The sequence below is a fragment of the Plectropomus leopardus genome, chromosome 6 (assembly GCF_026936395.1).
Source record: "Plectropomus leopardus strain MGB_pleo_1.0 chromosome 6, ASM2693639v1, whole genome shotgun sequence".
In the NCBI taxonomy this organism is placed as follows: domain Eukaryota; kingdom Metazoa; phylum Chordata; class Actinopteri; order Perciformes; family Serranidae; genus Plectropomus; species Plectropomus leopardus.
Genome location: NC_142181.1, coordinates 25,733,256 through 25,760,085, shown reverse-complemented (window position 1 = coordinate 25,760,085; position 26,830 = coordinate 25,733,256). Strand labels below are relative to the sequence as shown.

The 26,830-nt window shown below is 39.8% G+C and overlaps 1 protein-coding gene across 12 annotated transcripts in view; it reads right to left on the bottom strand.

The window, feature by feature from the left end:
- Nucleotides 1–444: 444 nt before the first annotated feature.
- Nucleotides 445–26,830, bottom strand: part of synrg (synergin, gamma) — a 47,026-nt gene continuing 20,640 nt past the window's right edge. For 8 of the 12 annotated variants that reach the window (XM_088079081.1, XM_088079082.1, XM_088079086.1 and 5 more), the window contains 11 exons: nt 25,546–25,608; nt 22,218–23,180; nt 15,837–16,388; nt 13,563–13,726; nt 13,346–13,399; nt 12,129–12,225; nt 11,667–11,815; nt 10,931–11,041; nt 10,784–10,822; nt 6,167–6,199; nt 445–1,541 (listed from right to left, as the gene is read on the bottom strand). In XM_088079081.1, the coding sequence (XP_087935207.1) occupies nt 1,410–1,541; nt 6,167–6,199; nt 10,784–10,822; nt 10,931–11,041; nt 11,667–11,815; nt 12,129–12,225; nt 13,346–13,399; nt 13,563–13,726; nt 15,837–16,388; nt 22,218–23,180; nt 25,546–25,608 (2,357 nt within the window). In that variant the 3' untranslated portion in view covers nt 445–1,409. The remainder of the gene's footprint in view (nt 1,542–6,166; nt 6,200–10,783; nt 10,823–10,930; nt 11,042–11,666; nt 11,816–12,128; nt 12,226–13,345; nt 13,400–13,562; nt 13,727–15,836; nt 16,389–22,217; nt 23,181–25,545; nt 25,609–26,830) is intronic. The other 4 variants (XM_088079085.1, XM_088079092.1, XM_088079083.1 and 1 more) reach the window with 3 other exon arrangements.

The following is a 26,830-nucleotide window of genomic DNA, read 5'->3' as shown; positions in this document are numbered from 1 at the left end:
TTTTGCAACATTCTATGCTATGGTGTGCCTCGGCACACTTTTTTATGCGGTTTTCAGCTTTTTTTGGGACATTGACAATGGTGAGGAGGCATGCCAAGCCTGGATCTGGCACGCCATGTATTTTTTTCCCGTTCCCTGGCCAGAGAGAATGTGTCCTGTTATGTGGATGAAGTCCCGTGGCCGGACCCAGCACCTGATGATGCTGTCCTGAGCATTGTGTTTTCCATTTTTTGTGTTTTAAACTTTGATTGACTTGGGGTATGATTTGACAAGATTGTTTGGTTTTGAGCACAGAGGCAATTGTTCAGTTTTGCAGGAAGAGTCAGAGGTTTTGTGAATGTAGTTTGAAAACTGGGTTTTGTGTTTACAGTTTAGAGAAAAGGGTCGAAGGTTTCAAGAACTATGTCTTAGCAATCGTGAAAAACTAATTCTGGCCTTATTAAATTAACTGTATGCATATTTATTTACAACACATACACATTACAGTTAGTAATCACTACGGTGCTACAGCATGACACTGTAATATACAAAAAGTGCTGCTGCATCACTGACTGAGAATCAATGAACTTCTTCCAGACCTTCAGCGCCGGTTGTGCACAACACTAGGACACAAAAACAAAACCATTAACATCACTCCCTTCAAGTCACCAAATCACAAATTTTTCCTCCTATAAAATACACAATTTAAAGGTGCTGAAATCTCCTCAACTTTGCAATAAAAACACATTCAACACATTTCAGAAAAAGGTAAAGCACCTCCTCTGCTCTGAATGTTCCAGATTTCCTATTATAACCAAAACAGCCAGAGTTTTGTCAAAAAGACCTGACCAATGAACACAATTCAAGTACAATAACAGGCTTATGATTCAACAGCTCTGGCTCAGTGGGAACAAAGAGAGTCATTAATAAAAACCCTCTCAAACAGCCGCAAAGCAACAAGCAACATTAAAAACTCAAAATGTTTTAGTCTCCATTCTCCAGTGTTTTAATGATACTGCACACCTAAAAATTTAAATAAGAGTTGTGATTATTTAGTAATATTGACTTCTGTCTGCAGTGAAACCAATGGAAATCATCTCTTAAAAGCATAGTTAATAACTGATTTAAATTACCTTGCTGAACGATGTTTAGGTAATTCAGGCAGAAGAACAAAAGGGTAGCAACAACACCATAGATGGTAAATATTCATAGAAAAACTTTAAATGTTTACAGACTACCAGATCTAAGAGACAGCTGAGTCGTGACAAGAGAACAAAAAATAAATAAATACAGAGGGCTGCAGTGACTTCAAATGCCCTACTCTCAGTCCAAGGTGACAGCCCGTGCAGCGCAAGGCTCATTGTTGTTGCTCCACCTATCTGATGTTGATTAGCCCGTGCTCCGTTACCATGGCAGCCAAAGCCCAGAGCTCAGAGCAGGTCAGGCAGTATGAGGCCGGGGGGTTTGGGCTCCACACAGTTAATCCAGAAATTGGCACAGCTGGCGTGGTACTGGTGGCCCCCGTACAGCAGCTTGAAGTTGTCCGTCTCCGAGTTGAAGGCCTGTCAAAGTGAGAGGGTGAGATATTAGACACCTGAATTACAGAGACAATAAACCCATCTGTGCACACAGGAGGGAGAAGGATAGATATGGACAGGGAACGAGACACTTTCTTATGCCTTTCCTCTATGGTTGTAGTGTGTTCTGCCAACTGCTGGACTAAAAGAACCACTACCAGCACACAAATACTATTTTTCAGGCACGTATTATCCTATTATTTTAAGTTTGAATAATAAAAATGGGAACCAACGCTCATTTGCATCATGAGTTACTTTTTTTTTTTTAAGAGCAGCGCTGGGGTATACAGTTCAGCTTATATCTATGTGACCCCGCTGTACATTTCAGCCAAGTTACGCATGAGAAAATTAGCCTCTGGCAAGTAAGGGATTTCTATACACAACGGTTTGCAAGCATGCAATACCTGCTAGGAAAACTTCATATTCTCACATTAAATCCACAGCATATAAATAATACAAACCTAAAAAAGGTACAAAACAAAGAGTCTAAATAAATTTAAAAAATAACAATGAGCCTCATGCAGCAACATTCTTTGAAATTTCTCTTAATTTTTTAGAAGGAGAAAAATAAGAGAAGTCAACTTTGGATGCACCAATAACTCTTAACCATCCAAATCTGCTCTGGTGTGCTCAATGCTGAATCCCACTTGATCATAAATCACCTATTAGCATAGGTAATGCCCCCTAAACACAATATAAGGGCAGGTTTTGTGCTGTGTGCAAAGAAAACTGGAGCTAAACACCAAAAAAGGCTGGAAGAAGAGAAAAAACTGCTGCAGTAGTAAAAATGATGTAGGCCAACTGTTAAATAAACTTAAAATAAATTTGATTTCAGTAAGATGCATTTAAGTATTAAAAGTAAAAGTACACATACAAAAAGGTTTAAATAAATGTAATAAATAAAAATTATTAAAATGATTAGAAGAAAAAGCAGCAATTCCTCCTAAATATAGGAAGCTGGAATCATGAAATGTTTTGGTTTTTTTTGCATAAAAGATGACTTACACAAATCTAATAGTTGCCAATTAATTTTCTAATTAATCAAAAAATTGTCTGAGCTGCACTTGTATATTTTTATTTTTTTGGTCTGTGAGAAAAAATCAGAATTAGTAGTTAGATAAGTAGTTATCTAATAATAGTGGTGGAGTGAAAAGTACAATATACCCCTCTAAAGTGTTGTGGAGTAGAAGTAGAAAGTGGCATGAGATAAAGATACTCAAGTCATGTAAAAGTTAATTCAGATTTGTACTCAAGTAAAGTACTTGAGTAAATGTACATCATTTCAGTTTGGTCAGCAGTGGTACCCAAAGAAACAGAAAATTACAGTAACTGGGATAAAAAGACAGGGTTTAGTAGTAACCCTTTAGCCCTGAGTCATTATAATTCCTCTTCAACTCCATATAAATTTAATATTTCCTTGGACACACAATTTGTGAACTGGGAAAGCAAGATGTTTTTCTCCTATCTTGGTACAAGTGCTCTGGACCATTCCTAAAATTTTCTTTTACCTAAGAGAAAAGCAAAAATAAGAAAACAAAATGTGTGGGTACTAACAAAACAAGAACAAATCCTCTATACAGGAAAAAGTAACAGAAAATTTGTTCAAATATATTTTCTTGCATGAGGCTCAATGTTTTCAAAAGAATACCGTCATGTTCAAATTCAAACCACGAGGAAACAACATCCTGTGACACATTTCAGCTCTCGCTGAGACTTGTGGAAATAAGACAGTGTTTTGGTATTTCTTTTATTGTGGTGGAATACAAATTGTACACCACATGACACTGAGAGATACAAAGAGACCTTAGAAAAGGTACAGTGCAAGGCATCTCTATACTGTGTGCACATTCAAAATGCAGTGTTACGTGTGTGTTGAAGCAGTGAGCTGCACACAGAATTATTTAGTAAACAAGATTCTAATGTATGATAAAAAAAAACACTTAAATTTGGCCCACACACCAAGATGCTGGGGCTTTAGCCATAAATTATAGACCCTGCCTTTTGATACAAAATACATCTTAATGCATGTTGCTATATCACTTTGTCCTCTTTTATTAGACAAATCAAGAAAGACAAGCATGAATGCATGAAGACAATCTCATGCAACCACTGCCTTGAGGCTGCATGTCTAATCAGGTGATGCTATATTTGCAGTTTTTGTGGTGAATGGAGGAAACAACCTGGGAAAAATGTTGCAGCTGAACATGAAAAATGGCCAGAGAGCTTTTCCCAACACATCGTAGAAAACAAGAAATAATTTAGACATGGGCAGACAAAATGCAAAGTTGTCTGGCATCTCTAAGCTCACTGATTTTCAAGGGGCGTTATTGAAGTAATGGATGTAATTTGAGCCAATATGCGCAACTAAATGTGGCGCAGGGCCAAGCAATGGACAAATACTAACAGTCTGCATGGGCATTTATCAGTTGTGATACTGTAGCAATTAATGTCTGTGAATGAGTGTTGCTGTTTTTACCATCTGAGTCAGAAAATAGTGCTTAGCTTTAACCAAGTTGGTTGTTATGAAAATGCCTCAAGGGCACTCCTCGTGACAACAGGTGTATGCTAGCCAATGTAGTACAGTACACCTTAAAAAAAGTCTTAATATATTGTGACAAAAAATGTCATACCATGGTATTCTAAAAAAGTTATGAAAATGACATAGTATAGTATACCAAAAATGTCAAGATGGCGAAGTATGGTAGTCCATGAAAAAATGTCATATCATGGTATGCCTTTAAAAATGATAACTGAAATGGATGTCTCTGTCAAAATTGATGCAGAATGTCAATAAAAAAGTGAATTAAAAAAAAAATAAAAATGATAACAATGTCATCGTATAGTATGCCATTAAAATATCATATTATAGTTTGCTAAAAAAAAAAATCATAGTATAGTATGCTTGAAAAAAATATACTTTTCAATGACAAAAATGTAATGGCATAGTAAGCCTTTAAAAAATGTTAAAATGTCAAAGTATACTATACCTAAAAAGTTATGAAAAATATTATTGTATAGTATGCCATACAAATGTCATGGTAGAGTATGTCTAAAAATGTCTAGTTTTCCATTGATGTATGCAAAAAAAGTTATAAAAATGTCATAGTATCTCTAAAAGAGTTATTGAAATGTCATACTATAGTACAACAAAAAAAATGGTTAAAAAATGCCATTGTATCTGGATATAAAAATGTCATAGTATAGTACACAAAAAAACGTTCTAAAAATGTCAGAATAATGTCTCAAATTTCTGAAAATGTTATGCCTTAAAAAGTTCAAAATAATGTCATGGTATAATACGCCAAAAATGTCATGCTACAGAATACCAAAAATATCATTGTGTAGAATGCTAAAAATAGCTATGAAAATGTCACAGCATAAGTATGCCAAAAAAGTCATAAAAATGCCATAGTATAATATGCTATAAAAATGTCAGACTATAGTCTTCCATTTTTTAATTGTCATAGTATATTTTTACATAAAAATTGCCATAGTATAGGTAGCCTTAAAAAATGTAATGCTATAGCATAATATGCCATCACTGTCCATGCTCCTCAACAGCAAATATGGTTTCATTCATTAATTTAGCGAGAGACAAAAGGGCAACAATCTCCCCAGTCGTAAGCCAAAGTTGTTGCGTCACAATATGATTTGCCTTTGTGGCTAAAAAAAAGTCGAATTTCGTCAGACATGTTAAAACTCTAATGATGTGATTTCACTGTAGCTGTTCAGAATATGAAATGTGACAATCTGATCCCCACTTGAGTGCTGTGTGTGTGTGCAATAAGGAGATGCTAATGTGTGTGATGGGCTGCTTAAGAGTTTGCATCCCTGGTGAAATACTGAGAGCCGAAGCTGGGAGAGAGGAATGAGTCATGTGCAGTGAGTCATAGCCTCCCACACAGAAGGAGAGGGGAGACGCATGCAGAAAGCAACAACTGCATACAAAACACACCACCACAGAACACCATTAAGTCAAACACATCTCCACCTGCCTGAATGCAGTCTGCAGCACAGATGCTCCCGCTGGATGAAGGGCTTTCTCACGCAAACTGAATGACACATTTCTACTCTGCTTTTTTTTTTTCTCTCTCTCACACACTCACATTTCACAAGCAGAGCGATTTCCTTTCGGAGATTTTTTGTGCCCTGGCCTACTTGTTTCCACAAACCTGCACTTACGACTGCCAAAGCTGGAAAACGTTGGAGGGAGAGGATTCTATATGAAAGGGTGGACATACAAAGACACACTTGATGACTGCTCCTTTCACTGCAGAGCCTTTCCCTCTCTTACACACTCCGACTCTTTCTTAGACTTCACCTGTATGAATGTGGGCCAATTTAGTTCAGACAGATGCTGTGTTTTATTAAGCCTTTTAGACAAGCAGCCTCTCCACTCCACTCTGAAACACGTATGAGAGTATTCATGCTTTTAAGCTGGAGCTACTGCAATTAAACTATGACTCTACTAATTCAGCTGACCTCTGAAGCTGCATGTTAAGGGATTCAGACTGAGCTAGGTTAGATATATCATAAACTACCCTGTATCTACTGCCTGGCTTTCTACACTTCTACACTATAAGAATCAAAAAGAAATGAGGCATAATTACCCTTAACCTCTTGTCACTGTCTTTAGTCATTGCCTGTAAACACAAGAGGATTCAGCATGTTCATGCAAAGCCCAGTGAAAGAAAATTGTGCACAGAATGAGAAGCAAGCAAACATTCAGATCAGTAGTTTCTCCCTTTTCCCAGTTTATATGTGAGTGAAAACATGAAAAAGATCCAAGTTATTATCCCCGAGGGCTCCTGCACCTTTTCCATCTCAGAATTCAAGAGATTGGACCTTGATCGATCAATAAAATTGATTGAAGGTGTCAGTCAGTGTTGAGTAAATTCATAGTAAATCGGTGAAGTCTATCACAGGAAATCTGTCCAGTAGATCCCATAGAACCAGCTATGTAAATGTTGAAAATCTGGTTATCAAATGCCACAATTGATCATTCTTTCGAGAAAAAAAAAAAAAAAAATTGGTCCAGTTTTAACAGACTGCGAGATGTCTTTTCTGCTGCTTTCAGCTGCTCCAACAACAAACCCACACGCCTTAGATCTATGAATCAATTTTACTTTCACACATTTCCATTAAAGGTCCAGTGTGTAGGATTTAGGGGAATATACTGGCAGAAACAGGGAGCGGGGCAGCAGGTCCTCGTCCTCTTCACTATGTTGTACCACCATCTTTCTACAGTAGCTCAGAATGGACAAACCAAATGCTGGCTCTAGATAGGGCCATTCGTGTTTTCACTTTGGCCACCGTAGTTTGCAGCCCCTCTGTGACAAGAGTGTGAAACTGTTTTTATTCAGTGTTTTTACCAGTTTAAATCAGTGTTGGTTAGGTTTGGATAGGAAGTGACTTTTGCGGATAATTCTGCTCCCAGTAAAAACCTCCTCTATGTTTGGATCCGAAGTTATCAGAGAAAAAAGGTGAGCACACATTAGCAGGGGCGGGCTAGTGGTCCGTCTTCAGCATATCAAACAGCATCGTAGAAACACTAATATGAAAGGTGAAACTGTTTTATTCAGTATTTCTACTGGATTTAATCACCAGGTCCATTTGTTTTAGAGGTTGAGACCTCTGCGCATGACTCAGCTCCTGGTAAAAACCTCCTGAACAATGAACTCTGAAGGAATTCTAACCAAGAGAAGTTTCAGCTGGTTTCAATCTGCAGTCTTCATTGCTTGATACCACTAAATCCCCCTAAATCTTAAAAAAAGGACCTTTAAATAACTGAATTTAGGAACTGCTAAAGACCAAGCGATATGCCTACACTAGCCAATGATGAGCTGCCACTCTGCATAGATCCAGCTATTTTTGGCATTTTTATTCAATTGTGCATTTCTTCTGATGACAATGAAACAAATTGTGAAGTTTGACATTTTAAATCATAAACTAGCAGTTCCTGCTGGGTTTAATTAGTTAATCTCACTCCACACAACACTGTCAAATCCAGACTGTGGAGGTCAGACAGAGGCCACACATTAATATTTGTTTTTTCCACCAAAGCATGTTTCACAACCAATTTCAGATTGAATAACTTTCACATTCACACAGACTACCTTCGTCTGTCAGAGGGGGCGACTACTGCTGACCGTGATTAACCCAAACATCTCTGCTTTCACTGTCAGAGTAAATGGCAGTAATGGCAGCAGCACTTGAGACCAAAACACATCAGCAGCTGGTTTTGTTATTAGCTAAGAAATATTATATACTGGGAAAAACATCCAGAAAATCTACAAAGATTTGTGCCTTACTTTTGAACTTTTTTCCTCAGACTCTTTGTCAGTTCACAATCTCTTCAGGCTTGGTTTCACCCAAACAGTGCAGGAACCCTGCAAACCTGAGGCAGAATACAGCAAGCTGTGCCAAGAGATGGTTCACCAAAAAAAAAAACAACAGATTTACAGACTAAAAATTTGAGGAAATGGGAACATTTCAGGAAAATACTGACAAAGCTTGGATACAAACTTCTGTTAGCACTGCTGTCATATGTCCTCAAGCAAAAACTACACAGAATATTCAGTCTAAATCCTCAAGGCACTTCAGAAAACTGCATTAATATATATAGCCAGAAATGCTAAATTATTCAACTTAAAATCCTTTCCAGTGCTTCTCCCTGTAATTGCTCAAATTAGCATTTATCATTTAGCGCTGGAGCATCATTATCTGAAAAGTATCACTCACGATAAAACATAACTGCTGCTGCCTTTGAGTGACACACAGCGATGAAGCTGCTGCCGGATGCCCATTGCTGCCTCCTGACCTGATGACAAGACGGCACTACTACGGCATCCCAAAATTATCAGTCCAACCGCAACAATGTGAGACTCTTACTGAATTTCACAAAATGACTTTTGGGTCTCTTTGTGCCAATAGATAGAAAAGAAATTTCACAGAATGTTTTGAAAGATTCACAGCACAAATTAAGCACCAGCAATGAAATTCTTATTTTGCAAATTTCCTTGAAAAACATCTACATCTATTTCCTTCACTACCTTTGGTTGAAAAACAAATCAGTAGCTCTTCACTAAAGGACAATGCAACAATCAGTGCTGTCTGCTGTAGCCAAAGCTGTTCTTTCACTTCATTATCCTCTGAGGGGATGCTATTCTCCACTTGGCTTTTATTCGTTCTTACTAGTGTGGCTCTGCCAAAAATGCAATTAAAAGATGGGTTATTAATCTCATGCTTGTGGCACAGAGACAAAATAAAACTGCATTAATTTCAGCCTGCCTCTCTGCACACCAGAGTGAGAGCTGAGAGAGTGTGTTTGTGCGTGCAGGTCTATTGTCAGCTGTACTCCCTGCTTATGACTAAGCCACATCTGCTCGCATCCGAGATGCCTCTCAGTCAGCCGTATCTTGCCTGGACCATCCATCTGTTTCTGGCTGAGCAGCAGAGGGAACGTGAGAAACAATCAGCACCACCATCCTGCTCTCTAAACCGCAGGGTCCGAGAATGCCATTAATGGCCCACGTCGATGAAAGCACAGCCACCGTAGGCAACGAGGTAGACATACAGCAATTCTGCACGTAGCGCCCCAGTCGGAGTGAATAACTGAACACTTTTCAAAAGCACCAATGGTTGTTAGATGGAATTGGCGAGGTGAGCAGTTACCTCAAGATAGAGGCGACAGAATAGAAAATGAAACCCTTCCAAGACAAAGTGACAACCTTTGTGACCTTGAAGAACCAATCCCAGAGAGCAAGAACCCACCCTGAGGTGCCAAAGTGACCACTCTCCTCTCTCACTTATTTCAAGAGGGTACAATAATATCCTCAGACCTACTTTTTTGCTGTCATCCTTTCGTATAAAAGCTGGGACAGTTTATTAAACCCCTCCTCTTCATGGTGATTATCCAGTCATAGCTTGGCAACCATAACTAGGCGTGTCAGGCCTGTCAACCCTTGGATTTCTTCACACATGTTTGATGCACACAAGTTTCCCATGAGAGACGACCAGCATGAAAAGACTTTGGATGGCGGTATCTTTTTTTTTTTTTTGCTTTATCAAAATCCAAAACACAAGGATCAAACATCTTAAGAATTTTTTTGACAGCATATTTTACTCACCTAAAGTCAGCTGCAATCATAAAAATATCTGGTTAACTACAGTAAAGTTAGTAACTGATAGGTAATTCTGAAGCCAGCTTTTGAGTAACTTAGTACATTATTATGTGAAGTTGTAGGCTACATTAAATTGCAACAGCATATCCTCTACGTAGTATTTACGTACTGTGTTAAAACAGTTCCTCTCAGAGTTTTGGCTAATGTTAGCTCTTTGTCGCAATTTATTAAACTGAGTCCTCCAACCCATAGAGACACACAAGGCTGTATGTTAATACCTCAGAAAATGACCAACAAGAGCATTTTCCTAAATTAGCACCCCATCAGGGGACACAGAATATTTTGTGTAAGACCGTTAACGGTTGCACTTTAAATGTGTGGAATACGTGAAACGGTCACAGCTGTATCAAAACTATGTGGTTTGGTTTAGAAAAAAGATCATGGTTAGACTTAAAATAAGCACATTTGTTATGTATCTTATGTGCCAAATGACACATGTTGACATACTATGTTACATTATCAAATTCACTTCCTTGAGATTTAGTTTAACATGAGACACAGACACCAGTCTCGTAGATGAAAGTCCACTGCTTGTTTGACCCATCCACATCCTCTTCCTTCCATCCTCAGCAGACTTTCTTGCTCTTTTTAATACTTATAAAATATGATTATGTTAGAACAGGATAACTGTTTTTTAATATTTTTTCTGGTCATACTTATGATGGAACTCCTTCTGTTAAGTCACTGAAGTTGAGTCCCTGCTTTACAAAGTCAAGCTGCTTTTGTCATTACGAACATATGTGCCATGTGGTAACCAAAGTTTGACAGGCATGGCAACAATCACGTAGAGGGGTGTGGTTTAACAACCAGTGGATTGTTCCACCTTTTAAAGTTTCTAAATGTGATTCTGGCTGATTCTCTCTGTTGCAGTGTGTGTCTGTACAGACAACTGTTGTTTGACTGTGAGAGAGGAGCAGTGGAGAGAAGTGAATCCTGTCACTTTGGCCCCCTGCAGGGCTTGTGGGTAAGAGGAGAATAGGCCCCCCGAGGCCCCCAGTGGGAAAGAGCGAAATGAGATTTGGTTGACAGCTGAATGTCTCATACTCGTTTAAACAGACGTCCAATAGTGCTTTCTTCTTTGTTCTGCAAAACGTTTCAAAGTCAAAAAAATGTCAGTTGTTATTCGCTGTGTACGAATATTTATGTAAAAATGTATCCACCAATGTTTTTTCTGTGTGTGTTTGCACAAACCTTGCTGCGAGCATCGACGTTGAGCAGACACACCCCACAAGCCAACTCCTTGGCATTCTTGATGCCGTGCCTCAGAATACAGGAGGAGAAATCGAGGGAGCTTTCATCAGGCTAAACACACAAAAACACACACACACACACACACACACAAACAAATTTGACTTCCTGCCGCAGGGCAAAATGTAGTCATTTCTATTCCTATAATAACAGCACTGAGAACAAATCGTACAGTAAACATCTCTGAGCATCATCAACATTTTATAAAGACTCTGCTTGACTTCAGCTATGTGGAGTAAAACCAAACACAACCAGCATAAATATATTTCTTTCTTTTAAGAAAGCTACCTGCATGCTTCAATTAAACATTAGTTCCATTTTGTTTTCCCTCTTTCTCTCCCTCTTCGAGATACTGCTCTTGCTGTTGATGAGGACAGTCTTGTTTCTGCTTTACAGACGGCAGAAGACAGCTGGATAAATAAATCTATAAAGTCCTTGTCACCCGCTTTGATCTGAACACCAGCCTATCATCCCAACCAGCTCGATGACGCATTGAATTTAAGCTAATGGACTGACAATACTGGATTCACTAACATTTCATTATGTTATTGGCAGCCTTTTAATTGCAAACTGACGCGCGGTGTTCTATCATCATGTGTGTTACCTTAACACTTGACGGGTTAAAACATATCTGGATGATAATAGCAGCATATTTATATATATTTTTGGAGCATCTTACAGCAAGTTTGGCCAGCGACATGAAGCCCATGAGGTTATTCCACACACGGCTGATGTCCTTCAGAAGCTGCTGCAGCTTCTCGGAGCACACAGCTGTCGCCTTGATGCCCAGCTCAACACGCCTGGTGACGCGATACACTTCCACCACACCTGTCAGAGAAAATACACAAAAACAAAAATCACAACAACACGTTTTGCTGTTCTTTCTGTTCCATTTTCAGGGAGTCGCACTTCAGTTCAGTTTCTTGCTGTAACATGCTTGCCACTCGTAGCTCATTAAAAGCAGAGAAACACAATAAGGGAGTGGGACCTGGCAGAGATAAGCCATCACACCTGAGCTTGTTTTAATCTTGTCCACTCTGTCCTTCAGAGGGTGTAAGGCCACACATGGGGTTCTTTAACAGCCTGACTTGTTTGTGGTGGTGTGTGAGCATGAGTGTGTGTGTGGTATGTGATTTCTCACCCAGCAGGTACTCCATGCCCTGAGCAGACTGGATGACCTCAGTGCAGACAGAGGAGCTGCTGATGCCGTTGAGGATGTTGTTGGCTTTGGTGATGACCTTCATGTGGGAGGACAGAAGACAGCGTTATGACACAGCATATAGTGAACACATGAACCCATTTTCTACCAAAATTAGTGCATGTATGCAGGTATTTTTAAAGCAGGAAAATGACTCTGCAGCTGATGAGTATGCCTTTCTATTTTTTTTTTTTGTGGTGTATCACATTCAGAGTCTTGGACAGGTCAGAAAACAAGTTAGTGAGCACTAACAAGCAGCATGGCGGCCAGTGATAATGTTACTACTTTTTATATATGTTACCTTTTTGGTCTCTCTCTCAAAGTCACTGCAAGAACTGCTTGGACAGAGATGAATGGTATTTTGTAGCGGCCTGTCATTGCATAGTGCCGTCAAATGGGCTAAAATTAGCGTGTCCACCTGGGTGTCATATTTCCATCACTGCCGTTCAGTGCCAATTAAAGCTGAAGCTGTAAAATACCTGTGACTACTGCAAAGACATGTGTCACAGGACTGAGTGCTGATTGTAACTTTCCTGTTAAAAATAAAAGCCGAATGTTAGTGGGGTTTTTTTGTTCAGTGGGAAAGGGGCTATATATACATTTTGGTCACAATTCTCAACTCAGCCTGTAAGTCTACGCTGTTTCTGACAGGCTCTCCTGAACAAATTAAAGTTTGATTTGACAAGGACTAGTTTTTGGCTATGAGAGACCTTTTCTGTGTTTGACATAATCAAGATAATTTGCATTTTTTCACATCTTTAAAAAAAAAAAGCCTCACACCCTGTCTCAGTTATTTCTGGAATATTTACTCATTACAATCTTTCAAAACGTGAAAGGCGATAAAGTGCATTTGAGTTATTTCAGTTAAATTCAAGTTCAAGTTTCCTTCTGACACACCTGTCAGATGTTCAGGTGTGCAGACTTTTTTCGATTTTTGACTCTTTAAAATGGCCTTAAAACGAAATTGTAGTGGTGTGCTTGCAGGGGGAAAGAAAATGATTTGTCCCAGAGCGTACCTAATAAGAAAAATGCCCTCAGGTTGAAAAACATTTCAGCGAGTTTTAGTTATCTTAATTATTCTACTACATTTGTATTGTCACTCTCACAATTAAGTCTCTCTGTGGGACAAGGTCAGACACAGGACGCAAACAAATACAAACCTCTAGAGCGCTTTCCAGACATCTTTGCCACTCGTACGCGTAACGCTCGCTCTCCTGCAACAACACAGCAAAAATTATCTCAAATGAACACAAAGGAAAGAGAACAGAAGGAAATGTCTGCATTTTGTTGCCTTTCACAGTCATGAGTATTGTGCTGAAATCTGGCGGGTGATAACAGCGTTAACATGCAGCGTGGTTAACACTGGACCCTCCTCACCTCCACCTCCCCAGTCAGGTCCTTGTATTTGTCCCTGATGACAGGCAGGGCAGGCTTCTCGCTCAGCGTGTTAGATCTGTCTCTGAAGGGCTGCTCAGGAGCCGGAGACGGGGGTGAACGCCCAATTTCCTTGTCGCCCAAACTGTGACTGCGTTTGTGGGAGCCTGAGGAAAGACAATGGAGAGAAGAGAGATTTAATATGTTAGTGAGAAGCACAAACATATATAAACTTTTATTTTGTTCCTCTATATCAGTTCAGTAATCCATGGCGATGACTCATTTTGAGATATGCACCTGTTTGTTTGCAATCATCATACTTTCATTCTGTTGCAGCTAATTCCTCTTGGACAAGGACCACATGAGTAAATACTTAATTTACGACAAACAATAATTACGTACAAAACAGAGGCACAAATATGCAGGTATGAATTATTCATAGGGACTCACAGGCGGACAAATCCTGGCAGGGTACAACAACAAACATAGACTATTCCAGTGGGGCTGGCAGTTAGTGTGTGCATGTGTGTGGTTTGTCCAGACACAGGTAATCTACCCCCCCTCCACCACCACCCACAGAGACATGCGTCATCCTCCCCACCACCCACAAATCCCACTATGATCAGATTACTGTTCCACTGGGCGCAGAAGAGAAGGTAAAGCCTTCTTTCTCACACAAATTAAATCCAGCACTGGGAGATAAATCTACGGGGCAAATGGGCGTTTATCACAGCCCAGGAAAGGCTGATAAATTATTCGTGGAACATGACACCTGCAAACAGCAGTTAAAAAACGAACAGCCTTTCAGTGGATACGGTTAATTTGTGCTCATGGATTTGTCGGCCTCTGCTAATCCATCTCACCAGTCGCTACCATTAGAGCAGAGCTGTCATCTCAACACTGCCATCTAATGTGTGACAGCTTTATTACAGATCTGATGAGCCCAACATGGGGGATGGGGAGGGAGGAGATGCCTGAAGAGTGTTGTTGCGCCATTTTAGGGCTGAGGGCTTTGAGTCAGCCAGTAGAGTCATAGTGTAAATGAAGTGCATGTAATCTTTTTAGTCACTATTTTAACATTTCCATCACATTATTGAGCTGAAACTAATAAGTGAATCAAGTGATTTACAGAAAATTAGCTGGTAAGCAAAAATGCACACATTCACTTGTTCAAGCTTCTCAATTGTGTACATATGCATATGCTGCTTTTCTCTGTTTAATATTCAGATTGGTTTTATAAACCATTTTAAGGACATTATTTTGGGTTCTGATTGACTATGAAGCATTTTTCGGTATGTTATATATACACCAATCAACCACAACATTAAAAAAAAAAAAAAACAGCTATAACAATGATTACCTTGTTACAATGCAATGATCTGCTGGGAAACCTTGGGTGCTGGCATTCATGTGGATGCCGCTTGACATTTACTATCCACCCAGACACCGTAGGAGACCAAGTACACTGCCTCACAGACGGCAGTGGCCCCCCAAGCAGGAAAATGAACCATACAATACCACAAAAAATGCTCAGGAAAGCTCAGAGGAATGTGACAAAGAGCTCTGGGTGTCAATTTAAGCATCCATGTAAGGTTCCCGTACCCCAGAGGTCCTGTGTCCATGCTTGACAAGTCAGAGCCGAGTCTGATACCCGGTGGGGTCTCTCACCCGCTGGGGCATGGACACAAGATCTCAGGGGGGTCCTGTGGTGTCTGGCATCAATGGACTGGCAGTGGATCCTTTATGTTCTGTGAGTTGCGAGGTAGGGGACTGGCATGTCCCATCGATGCTCAATTGGATTGGGATCTGGGTAATTCCGAGGCCAGGTTGACCTTGAGCTCTTAGTCACATTCCTTAGGTCATTCCTGAGCAGTTTTTGCTGTGTGGCATGGTGCACTGTCTGGCTGAAAGGGTTACTGCCAACAGGCAGTGCTGTTGCATTGAGGAGGTGAACTAGGTCTGGTGACATCCACATGAACAAAGGTTTCCTAGCAGAACATTGCATTGTAACAATATGATCAATGTTTTTCACTACACCTGTCAGTTGTTTTAATCTTTTGGCTGATCGGTGTACATTCTTAACAACTAATTTAGGGCTGTAACTAATGACTGTTTTCTTTATCAATAAATGTGCTAATAATTTTCTTGTTGATGAATTGGTTTACAAAACGTCAAAGTAAAAACTGCCAATCAAATGTTCTCAGAGTCGAAATTGCACATAGATAAATCAGTGAAACAAATTGTTATACTGGGGTCAAAATGATGATTGTGACTCACCTTGAACAGATAAGTCAAAGGTCGCCAGTTCGTTCTTGATCATCTCCTCACTGGACTTGACTTTGGTCTGAGCACTGGCTTTGAGGAAGTCGGACTTGCCAAACTTAGGTTTGTCCCCCTGGAAGGCTCCAAACTCATCAGATGGCTCACTTTGGTTTCCCTCTGAGCCAGGTTCAGCAGTGGCGGGGGGCGAGTCGGACTTTTCAGAAACAGTACTTGCAAAGTCCCCAAAGTCGTCCTCATCATCGACACCTCCCTGTTCGCCAGAGCCAAAATCAGCAAAGGCTTCAAACTTGTTATCTGTGGATGAGCCATCCTCAGTGGGGAAGGTGGTGCTGATCTTTGCTACGGAGCTGCCTGTGATGTTCTCTGTGCTGCCAAAGGTCAGCTCCTTCCTCTGTGCTGGCGCTAAAGATGGAAGGGAAGCTCCTTCAAAGCCCTGTGACTTTCTGACCTCGCCGGGCAGACATTCCTCTCGGTCTGACCAGTCATAGCTGGCAAGGGTGCTGAGGGCCGATGTCCCGAAGGGGTCAAATTTCATGTCGTCTCCTTCTGTAATGACAACACAGACATACCAATGGTTCCTAGGAATGGCACAGATGCTGTCAGGATAGGAGGTACATTAATGGGTCTGAAGACAGACTGAGATTTTGGTTATAGTATCACCAAGTTAGTTCTCTATAGTTCAAGGTTGGTTTTTTTTTTCAGATGACAAAAACTTAAGATTTGTAAATTTTGTGAATCTTTGAACTTCATCTCACCTAAATCCCAAAGCATATTTCCTGATTTCCCTCTGGTGTTGTCTAGCAGGTAGTTATAGTTTTTTGGCAAAGGTTTTGATCTGTGACATTTCTGCCTCCATCCAATTAAATAGGGGTCAATGTAATTTTGTTTGTAGTTTGCAATGAATTAAAAATTGCACTTAAAAACAAAAAGAAATAAAAAGAAGTCTCTCTTACTAAAAGCAATGTCACAGGTTACACAGGATAATCCACACACCTTACTGTGGACAGTTTCACTGGAGAAATGTTCAAAGAAATAATTCTAATGAAGAATTCTAATGAATTATCTGGAGTAACCAGAGCATTGCTTTTGGAATTTTTCAATCTCTTGAGCACAACAAACAGAAGTCCATTCACCTTCATTGTACTGGGAAAGAGGGCACAATCTTAACATGTACAGATAAAGCCTGAGCTACCTACATTAAAATTAAAGGCCACCTACAGGTGAGAAAACATATTGTTTTGTTATTAAGAGGAACCAACCCTCTTTACTGGCATCCTGTTTAGCATCAGCTATGCTATATTGCATATAAAATAGTGATAAGAATGAGATATGTTGTTAAAACGCCCCCGCCCAAGTAGTCTGATTTAAAGACCTACTACCAAACTGTAACTCTGATGTGCAATATCACACAGGCAACACCATCTGCACATATGAACAATTACTCCTGTAACCCAACCAAAAGATTTGCAGCCAAACCTGAAACTGCATATCCTATAATAACCATGTGCTGCTGAAATAATTACGATAGGCAGCACATTTGATCATTTTGGGATATTTCACACATGTACAAACAATTTCAGTTCATAAAAATTTTTTGTTTACTCTCATTATATTGAGCAGCACATCTCCACAGTTAACGTGCCTTTTAAAAACACTCTTAGTTGAAGCTTATATTTTCTAGCTGGCATATAAGATCTGACATGAAGTCAGCAGTCAGAAATAAAAAAAATATATAAAAAAGTAACTACAAGTAGATTAAATTATAATTATTGTAACTTTATCTCAGTGTATTTATCATTCAACACCCGGAAACTGAACCCGTAAGTAAAATTAAAATAAAATACCACCCACTAATATCCTCTTTTGCCCCATAGTCTACATGTTTAAGATGTGAAAATAAATTCTGCAACACATAGGCAATCACATACATCCTTATTCAGCTCACTTTTGATGCTCTCTTCTTCATTATACTAGTGTCTGACTAATTATTGTTGTAACAATAACACGTTCGCTCAGCCACATTTTTGAGTTTTGTAAATATCCTCTTGCAAACAGTAAACAAGTTGTTTTGATGTCTGAGTTGAATCATGTTTATGAGAAGAAAATAACTGCCATCATTTGACTGAAACATAATGAATACTAACACAGCCTCTCAGCAGTGGATGATTCCCACCTCTCTGGCTAACAGCTGCTGTTCTCATCAGTGACAAACAGCTTTCCTAACAATAATCAGAGCTGATCTCTTTAAATGCAACCTGAAGGATTTTGTCTCAAGGCTCGCACAACATCAATAAAAGATCTTTCCTGTCACTACGTCTGGTCTGTTTGTGTTGTGATCAGTTTGTTTATGACTGATACTAACTGACACAGCTTGCACACATTTGTCAACACTTTAGTATTCAGGTCTATCTCACACACACACACACACTCACAAACACACAAATCGACTTTGTTGAACCCTTCCTATTTTGCATGACAGCACCCTCAAATACAAAAAGCAATTTGTGAAATTGACAAGGACCTAGCGCTGTAAGCCTTCTGTCATTAGATCACTTTACGTCTTGTCAAGAAAAGGAAAGGAGAAAATAAGACGGTACGCATTTCAGCAATACCAACAGTAATATTTATTACGACAACATGAGTAGAGAGAAAGAGAGAAAGGTCACAAAGTACTGTGAAAGAGGTCTATCATTACAAGAGGTTTGTCAAACTAACACTTGTAAAATTAGATTTTCAGTCATTTAGAATACAAGGGCATGCAGAGTTAGGAGAAAAAGGAAGAAAACAAACAGCGAAGGTGAAACAAAGAGAATCCTAGGATAAAGAAGCAGGAACCAGAATGAGAAGGCACATTCACAGACTAAAATCAGTAATTCTGGGGGAGATGACAAACTCTGTTTTACTATTAGGACGTAAAGCAACAGGTGTTTTGGAAAAGAGTACAGAACACTTGAAGAGCCAGGTTGAAAATATATTCAAAGAACAAGCTCAAGGCAGGAAGCATTAACCCTTTGAGGACCTGAGGGTAAAAAATTGATAGAGCATCCCAAAAATCAATGCTTGTTTGAAAAGGCTGTAAACAAAATGCACGATGGGAGCATTGAGGACTTAAAAGCCACAGTTTAAGAGGCTGCTATCTTTATACGTTTGAAATTATGGACAAAGATTTTAGTCCTGCTTTTCATTCTAGCAGCAAAATAAAAGGGGATGATCACAACATCTGCAATTATCTGCATGTCAAAATGTGACGTGATCTTATTCAAGCACTCAAAGGGTTACAGAAAAACAAAGAGGGCCATCCTTACACCTGGCATTCCAGAGAGGACCTTAATTACATCCAATCATAGATGCAGAAACAGATTTAAAGAGACAGTATCCTTTTTCTCTTGCTACAGTGATTGTTTGTCAAAGCAGGCTAATGTGCACAAACTATTATGATCCCCTAAATAATAGTACATCATCATTACTCAAGACAACAATGTTTAGTTTGGAATGTTAACCTAAAATATTGTTATCTTACTAAATACTGTAGGCTACATTTAATTTACATAGTTGGCAAATCACAACGAGATCAAGGAGTCTTTCATAATAAGAGCTGTATTCCTGTAATAAAAATACACTATTAAATCTCTATGTATACACTTTTTTTTCCCTCTGATAAAAACAACTTGCTATACTGTTATGCATAAAATGGTATCTTGTCTGATGTTCTTGTCAATTTCACAAATTGAAAAGGCAGGCACACTGCAGCAAAAAGCAAGGCAGGAAGGGTAATACTAACGTCATTATGTTCTCAGAGAGCCAGACCGTAGAGCCACACATGATAATTCATGCTGCAATTTCACAGATAACGGTAAAAAAATAAATAAATAAAAATAAAATCAGATTCCTCAATAGGAACCTCACAAAAGAAATACTGTCTCTTTAAGAGTGTGTACATGTCCAGAAATACAGTGCAAAGCATGGTGAGGTGCTCAAACTGCTTGGCCTGCTACACTTAAAAAACAGTCCCAGAGCTCTCCGAGAACAACATCAGATAAATAAGGGTGAATTTGGAGCAGCTGTTACAGTGGAGTAAAAGATCCTTAGGAATGTATTGATGTTAAACTGGGTACTGTTATTATCAGCAGTAGCCTTACTGTTTTTGCTGCAGCTCCATGGACTGTTTGTTTGAACACATTAGCTGTCAATACAGAGAGGGGCCGGATTTCGTTCAACCACTGTACATAAATTGAAATAAGGCAATGGGGATGTTTACATTTGTGATATCTTCTGATCAAGAAGAGGAATTAATAATGCCTATGGCAAAATGATATGACATACATGTTGTTTAATTAACTAGTATGTGGAAATACTTAAAAGAACAGTGTGCAAGATTTGGGGGATTTACTGGCAACCAGCAGAAACGTCCCAGTGTCCCAGTTAGAATGCCTTCAGTGTTTATTGTTTAGGGGGGTTTTACGGAGAGCTGAAGAGAGACAGGCTGCTAACTTAGCAGCTGATAACGTGAGCTCACTTTTTCTCCCAAATAACATAAGATCCAGATGTTAAGGAGGTTTTCGCTGGGAGCTGAGTTATTTAAAGAGGTCTCTTCCACTCCAAAACTACCTGATCTAGAGATTTAAACCAGTAAAAACACAGAATGCTTGTGTTTATATGTCAGCCACCGTTGCTAGCTACGGTGGCTGACATATAAACGCAAATGGCCCTGTCAAGAGCCAGTATATCCTTTGTCCATTCAGGGCTACTGTAGAAACATGGTGGTGCAACCTAGCGTCTGCAAAATAAATGGCTCATGTTCTTGTAACAAAACACAATTCTTATTTTCAAGTGATTATAAACTAAAGAAAACATATTGTTTATAATAAATTCCATTTCTGCCAATATATCCCCCTAAATCCTATGCACTGGACCTTAAAAGCTTAGAAACAACTGCTGTCCATGTACAAAGTTGAATGCATGATGCATAACTGATGTCAGGTGAAGACCTTGTCAACTTATACATCGCTCTAAAACCCCAGAAATGCCTTCATAAAAGTTTTAAAAAATGTAAATCACAAATATTTTGAGTTGCAAGGCTTTCATCTGACAACAATTACATGCCGCCTCAGGTTACATTAAGAATTGATCTTGAATATTTTCTATGAAACGATGAGCCATGACATGGAAGGTGATATGCTCGATGAATAAATGATGAGAACTGGAGAGAGGAGGAGAGAGAGCACGGTCTGACATGAACATTACCTGATTATTACCAAAACTGGGTCCATTTTCTTTGAATAAATGACCCGACAACAACAAGTTTTATGTAAACTTTAACTCCAATTTCATGGATGTGAGGTAGGGGAGGAAAAGCCAACATACTTTTATTATCTCAGAATTAGAGGGCCACTTGATCCAAGTAATACTGCATGGTAAGCCTGAAATACTGCAGGATAATACAGTAGCCGACAGACAAAAAGACGCAAAAAGCACACACTCCCACTCAAACACTCTGGCCTAAAAATTGTATTGCAGCTGCTTTGTGACACAAATTCATTGTTGCCCTATTTCAAAATCGCTTGTTTTCTGTTTCCTATTTATGGAAACAATTCATTCTCAGCTAATCAAAATCATATTATGCACTCAGCACAAACCAAATGTCAACAGTTAAAAAGGTGAATGATGGCTTACAGATGATGCCTTTGGTAAGCTGCAGCCTATTGTGCGAAACCTGTGATTAGAACAAACAAGAGGATCGTCACCCTAACACCCTCCTGCACTCGTCTGTATTCAATTCAACCTCTCTGTTTGCGTTGCACGACACGTCAACAACATAAACACACGGCGTTTAGCCTGTGGAGACAAAAGGTACACTGAAGGGAGGTGTCTGCCGCTGCAGCGTGGACACAACAAACAGAAAGCTTATCCGAGTCACACAGACAGCAGCCGGGGACCTTGTCTAGGAACTATGACTGCCAACACATCAAAACCAGGCACTCGTCATTTGTGAATAAATAGAGATATTGGCTCAGACCTTCTGTCATTACAATTACAATATATAAATGGAGGGAGGAAGGAGTATGGAAATAAAAAAAGAAAGGACTATGGATTCAAATAAATATATAAATATATAAATAAATAAGATGAGATGAATGATGAAATGTAGTATGACAGATATGATCCATCTAGTCTGATATGTTATTCATGTAGTGTTATGTCTGTCTTCAGTATTTGAGCATATTCAATTCAAATAGGACCTCATGACTTGCCCTTTGACCTCCTGTCAGGTGCTCACAAGTGGGCACTGAGGAGAAGAGGCCACTGCTGGCCTTGGAATTAATACTATGTGTGGCTGGGTGGGTCCTCACCAGAGCAATCGCACTAGTTCCTCACCTGTAGCGGGGGGCTGGTGGGCCGAGAGACCCGGCAAATCCAGAGAGCTGTCCGACATCACATGTTTCAGGTCCCCGCCCATGTCCGAGAGCTTCATGTCCAGTTGTACTGAGAGTGCGTCCTCGGAGTCGTCCTTTCCTACGCTGCTCCCCCCAATGGACGGGAGGTCGAGGGACTTGACAGAGGCAGAGTCCTCTTTGGCCTGTTTGAAAGCGGCCACCTTGTCCACCAGAGTCTTTTCTGAAGCCCCGAGCGCTGTGCAGAACTTCGAGGACTGAAAGTCGGCAAAGTCATCTGTATCGCTTTTGAGTGAAGAGAAGGAGCCGCCGCCACTCTCCTTAGTGTCATCATAGGCCAGACCTCCCTCGAGAGAAAGCTGTTTGAATACATCGTACTTGTCTGAGCTCTGCTGGGGCCGCTGCTGAGTGGAGGTCTCCCCTTGGACCCCCACGCTGCTGCTCTCACCTTTGGGCTCCCCGCCAGAACTGCCAAACGCCATGAAGTCTGCAAAGTCGTCCTGAGGCGCTGCTACAGCTCCTCCTGCTGCTGAAGCTTGAGCAGCATCAGAGGACGAGCCAAAGAGGGCAAAATCACCAAAATCATCTGCACTGCCCCCTGGAGGTTTGGCTCCACCTGGTAGGAGCACCAGAGAGGGGGGCACAGACACAGAGGGGAATGTGCTGGGTTTTGTCTCAGTGGGGGCAGGAACAGAGGGAGCTATAGAAGAGAAAAGGTCCAGGTCGGCCATGTTGAGAGGATTTTTGGGCTGAGAAAGAGACACTGCTGGCTGTTGCTGCTGCTGCGGTAGTTGTTGTAGAGACTGAGAGGTTGGGAAAGTAGAAGGGAAGGTAGGTTGAAAGATCTTGGCCTGGTCTGAGGGGTCTAATGGAGAGACGCTGTCGGCGGTTTTAAAGTCTGTGAAGCCATCATCAGCGCTGACAGACTTGAAATCTGCAAATCCTTCTGCAAATCAAAGAGAGAACAACTTAAGATCATTAAAACATCATGACAGAAAGGCAAAATGGGAAACTGACAGCTGTACCAGCCACGAATCTGTCATTTTACAATCCTAAAAGAAAGGAAGCTGCTGGATTAGTTATGGCTCTGTCGTTTTGTGAATGTTTGTGGTAAACTTCCAGCCCTCTGATGAACAGTGGGCTTCGGAGAGCCCAATCAACAGCACACATCACCGCACAAAAAGCTACACTAAGATTCTGCAATACCATGCAATGAACTGTTCGCACTGGTACAGAACATGATGAAGCAATTCTGCAAAAAAAGGGTCCATCTTAACAAGTTACTTTGTCTCCTTTAGTATGAAAATCCCTCAACTTTCTATTTGAAATTTTTCCCTGTAATGTAATAGGGGTCAACCTGCTGCCAAAGCTATTACAGCATTTTTAGCTTTTCAGAAACAAGTTTCAAGTATATTTTAAAATTAGGGAGAATAAAGCCTGTTTTACAGTAGAGCGCTCCACACTTTTGATGAATTAGACAGTCGCACATCCTTGTCAATATATGCTCCAGCGAAAGGTTTTATGTCATCCACATTTAAACAAAGACCACCTGCGGTTTTTTAACCATTTTCACCTATTCCTGCTGCGTTCATTGAAGCATCTTCTGCACAGATAGCTATCTAAACTCACACAAACATCCTGCATACGCGTTTTTAACTTATTAACAATACTATTTACATTGACTGATCAGCTCCCAGTCTGTCTGTGAGCAGCAGATTCCACTAACTTTGTATGGAGGGGTGAAAATAAAATAAATTAATCAATAAATACAAACACTAATGATTTCTTTCCCTCAGCTGGCATGAAAAATATTTTGGTTTAGTAAATGTCTGCTGTCAGTCAGCCTGGTAAAGGCAGTTTGGCTGGCCTCTATCCTCTCAGCTCCCCAGGAGCTGCTGCGGAGAGGTGGCCACTTCTGTTGAATGAAGGTCAGAGTTGGTCAGGATTAAAAAATACTATCCCATGTCTATTATCTCTCACTACCACTCACATTGTGCAACAAACTATAACACTGTCCTCAAAATAACAAAATGATCTAGGTGCACAACATATAAGAAAAGTATAGCGAACACCTCTTTCTGTCAAAGATGCATCATATCTGTCGAGCAACACTCTTCAAAAGTGTCAGGCGTCCTACCATAAATCAGTCTTAAGGGTGACACTGTAGTCTATAACTATCAGAACAAGTGAAAATTAAATTTCCAGTTAATTACATTTGAGTAGCTTTGCTTTGTTTTGTAACAGTTCTGATATTTCCTTAGATTTCAAAATGGTTTGGAGAAGACAGGTTTGAATTTACAATCTTGGAAACCACTGTTAATTTTGGTTTGGTAGGTAAATATCCAGGGTAAATATGAAAGCAAAACACTAAAATTAATTTAATATTAGTATTTATACTGAACAGTTAAGTTTATGTAAAACAGAAGGTGTGAGATTATGTGATAAACTGTAACTGAGTATGTTAAAAAAAAAGATTTTCTAGTTTGCTTATGTTGATTAGGATTTTATTATACAGTCTGTATACAGTGGATTGTTTTGCATTTTTGCTGACAATTTTTAAAATTTGATAAAAACTGAAATTACGAGTTAAGATGGTTGTTTTTTGCATTGACTAAACTCTAAATATGCTATTAAAAGAGCAGCAGAAATATTTTTGGAACAGAATCTTTTTGTCTCAAATCTTTTGAAACAAGTTTCTTGTATAAACCACAAAGAAAGAAGTCAGAATGCATTCCTGTGTTTAAACAGTTGTTACTCCACTGAGGTATAATATATGCATGGACTGAAACAGAGAATCTGTTCACACTGCTGGTGTACGCGAGAAAAGAGGTAACTAATGGGCTCATTAAGGAGATGGAGCCTGACAATGCCAAGAAAAGGTCACCGCAAAGTATGACTTACTGGAGTTGTAAGAGCTGTCCCCATCGCAAACTGTTCTAATGAAACAGGGACGGGAAACACACTGATATCAACACTGCAGGCTTACAAAACAAGATACAGTATAACAAAAATGCCATTAAAATATGGAATTGTAGTGATCTGACAACTTCACAGAATCAGAATCACCTTTATTGGCCAAGTATGTGTATACATACAAGGAAGTATATCCGAGTAAAAACACAATATTAAATTAGAGGAATAACACATGAGGGACCATCTCAGAGAATAGGTCCTCTTTGTCGTTTTGCAAAGAGGCCTAAGGGATTTGTCTCACGTATACCCATAAATGGAAAAAAAAAAAGACATTTGCAAATTTGTTGGTTTTCTGGAGACAGGGAGAGATTGTAAGAAATGGTGACTGAGTTTCTTACCAACTGGTTTCTTGTCAGCAGGTTGCTCAAGCTGTCTGAAGACACTGTATTTGTCTCCAATATCTGGATTAAAGCAAATAAAAAGAAAGGGGTGAAGTATGAGCAAAAAAAGTATTTATGAAGTGGGCAGTTGCTGCCTTAAAGCTGTAGTTGGCAACTTTTTTTTTAAAACCTTTTTGTAGAGACATAATCTTTGTGGAAAATCATATTCATCTGCCTTCTTAATTGCCTTGTTGCACTTCTAGAGGCCTCCAACAAACATTACACATGTCAATCACTGCTCATGAACTACAGTTTAACTGTCAAACTAGGCAGGGCTGATCAAATATGAATAAAGTTAGCTGTTTAGCTGTAATAGTTGCTCCAGCCAGTGGGCGGTGCTTGGCACTTATGTCAAATGTATCCAACATAACGGTGGGGTCACAACCTAGTTTGGCAGTTTAACCACAGTTCACGAGCAGAGATTGACATGATTAACAGCTGCATTACAGACTCCATGGCTCTGATTGGTTGTTTTTGGTGCACACAGAAGATTTTAATAAATGCCATTAGAAGTAGTTGTGACTGCTAAGTACACACATTCACATTCATTGTCTCAAGGCCCACCCTCTACAACTTGGGAGTTGGCAAGTTCACCCAAGTGCAGCAAGTGCAAGGGCAATCTCTCCCCAGCAGGTCAGTGAAAGTTTTAGTTAACAGCCCTCGTGGGTGCTTTTCTTTTTGATGTAAAAGGAAGGAAATCCTGCCGCCTATAAGGCTCGGACCATAGCATATACTTGGTTTCCCTGTGGTTCCTTATTGGGAGCGGAGACAGGATCGGCAGGCGAGAAATCCTAGCCAGGTGTCCTTAATGTGACCTGATTTTTCTGACCTGTTAACTTCTGCGTGACAATCTGTAAGTACATAAGAGGATGAAACTAAGAACTAACTAACTATACTGGCTTTTGGGAAATACATTGTTTGGTGGGAAACTTTCTTTTGTGATGAACTGAAGGAACTGAAAAACTGTGAACAAGTGACTGTGCTTCAAATCCTGTGGGTACTGGGTAAACTGGAACAAAGTTTTTTGTAGATTGTACATTTGATCTGTGCAGCCTTGGATGAACTGATTGAGTGTTGATATATTTGTTGTTGCATTCAGAGATGTGGTCTTGTGATTTTTTCAAGAGGGTGGAATTCAACCAGTAACATTGCAATTTTTAAATGGTTCCTGTGATTCATATTGTGTATTTTACATATCCCTTTTGTGGGGTTTGACTCGACTTTAACAACTATTAAATTGCTG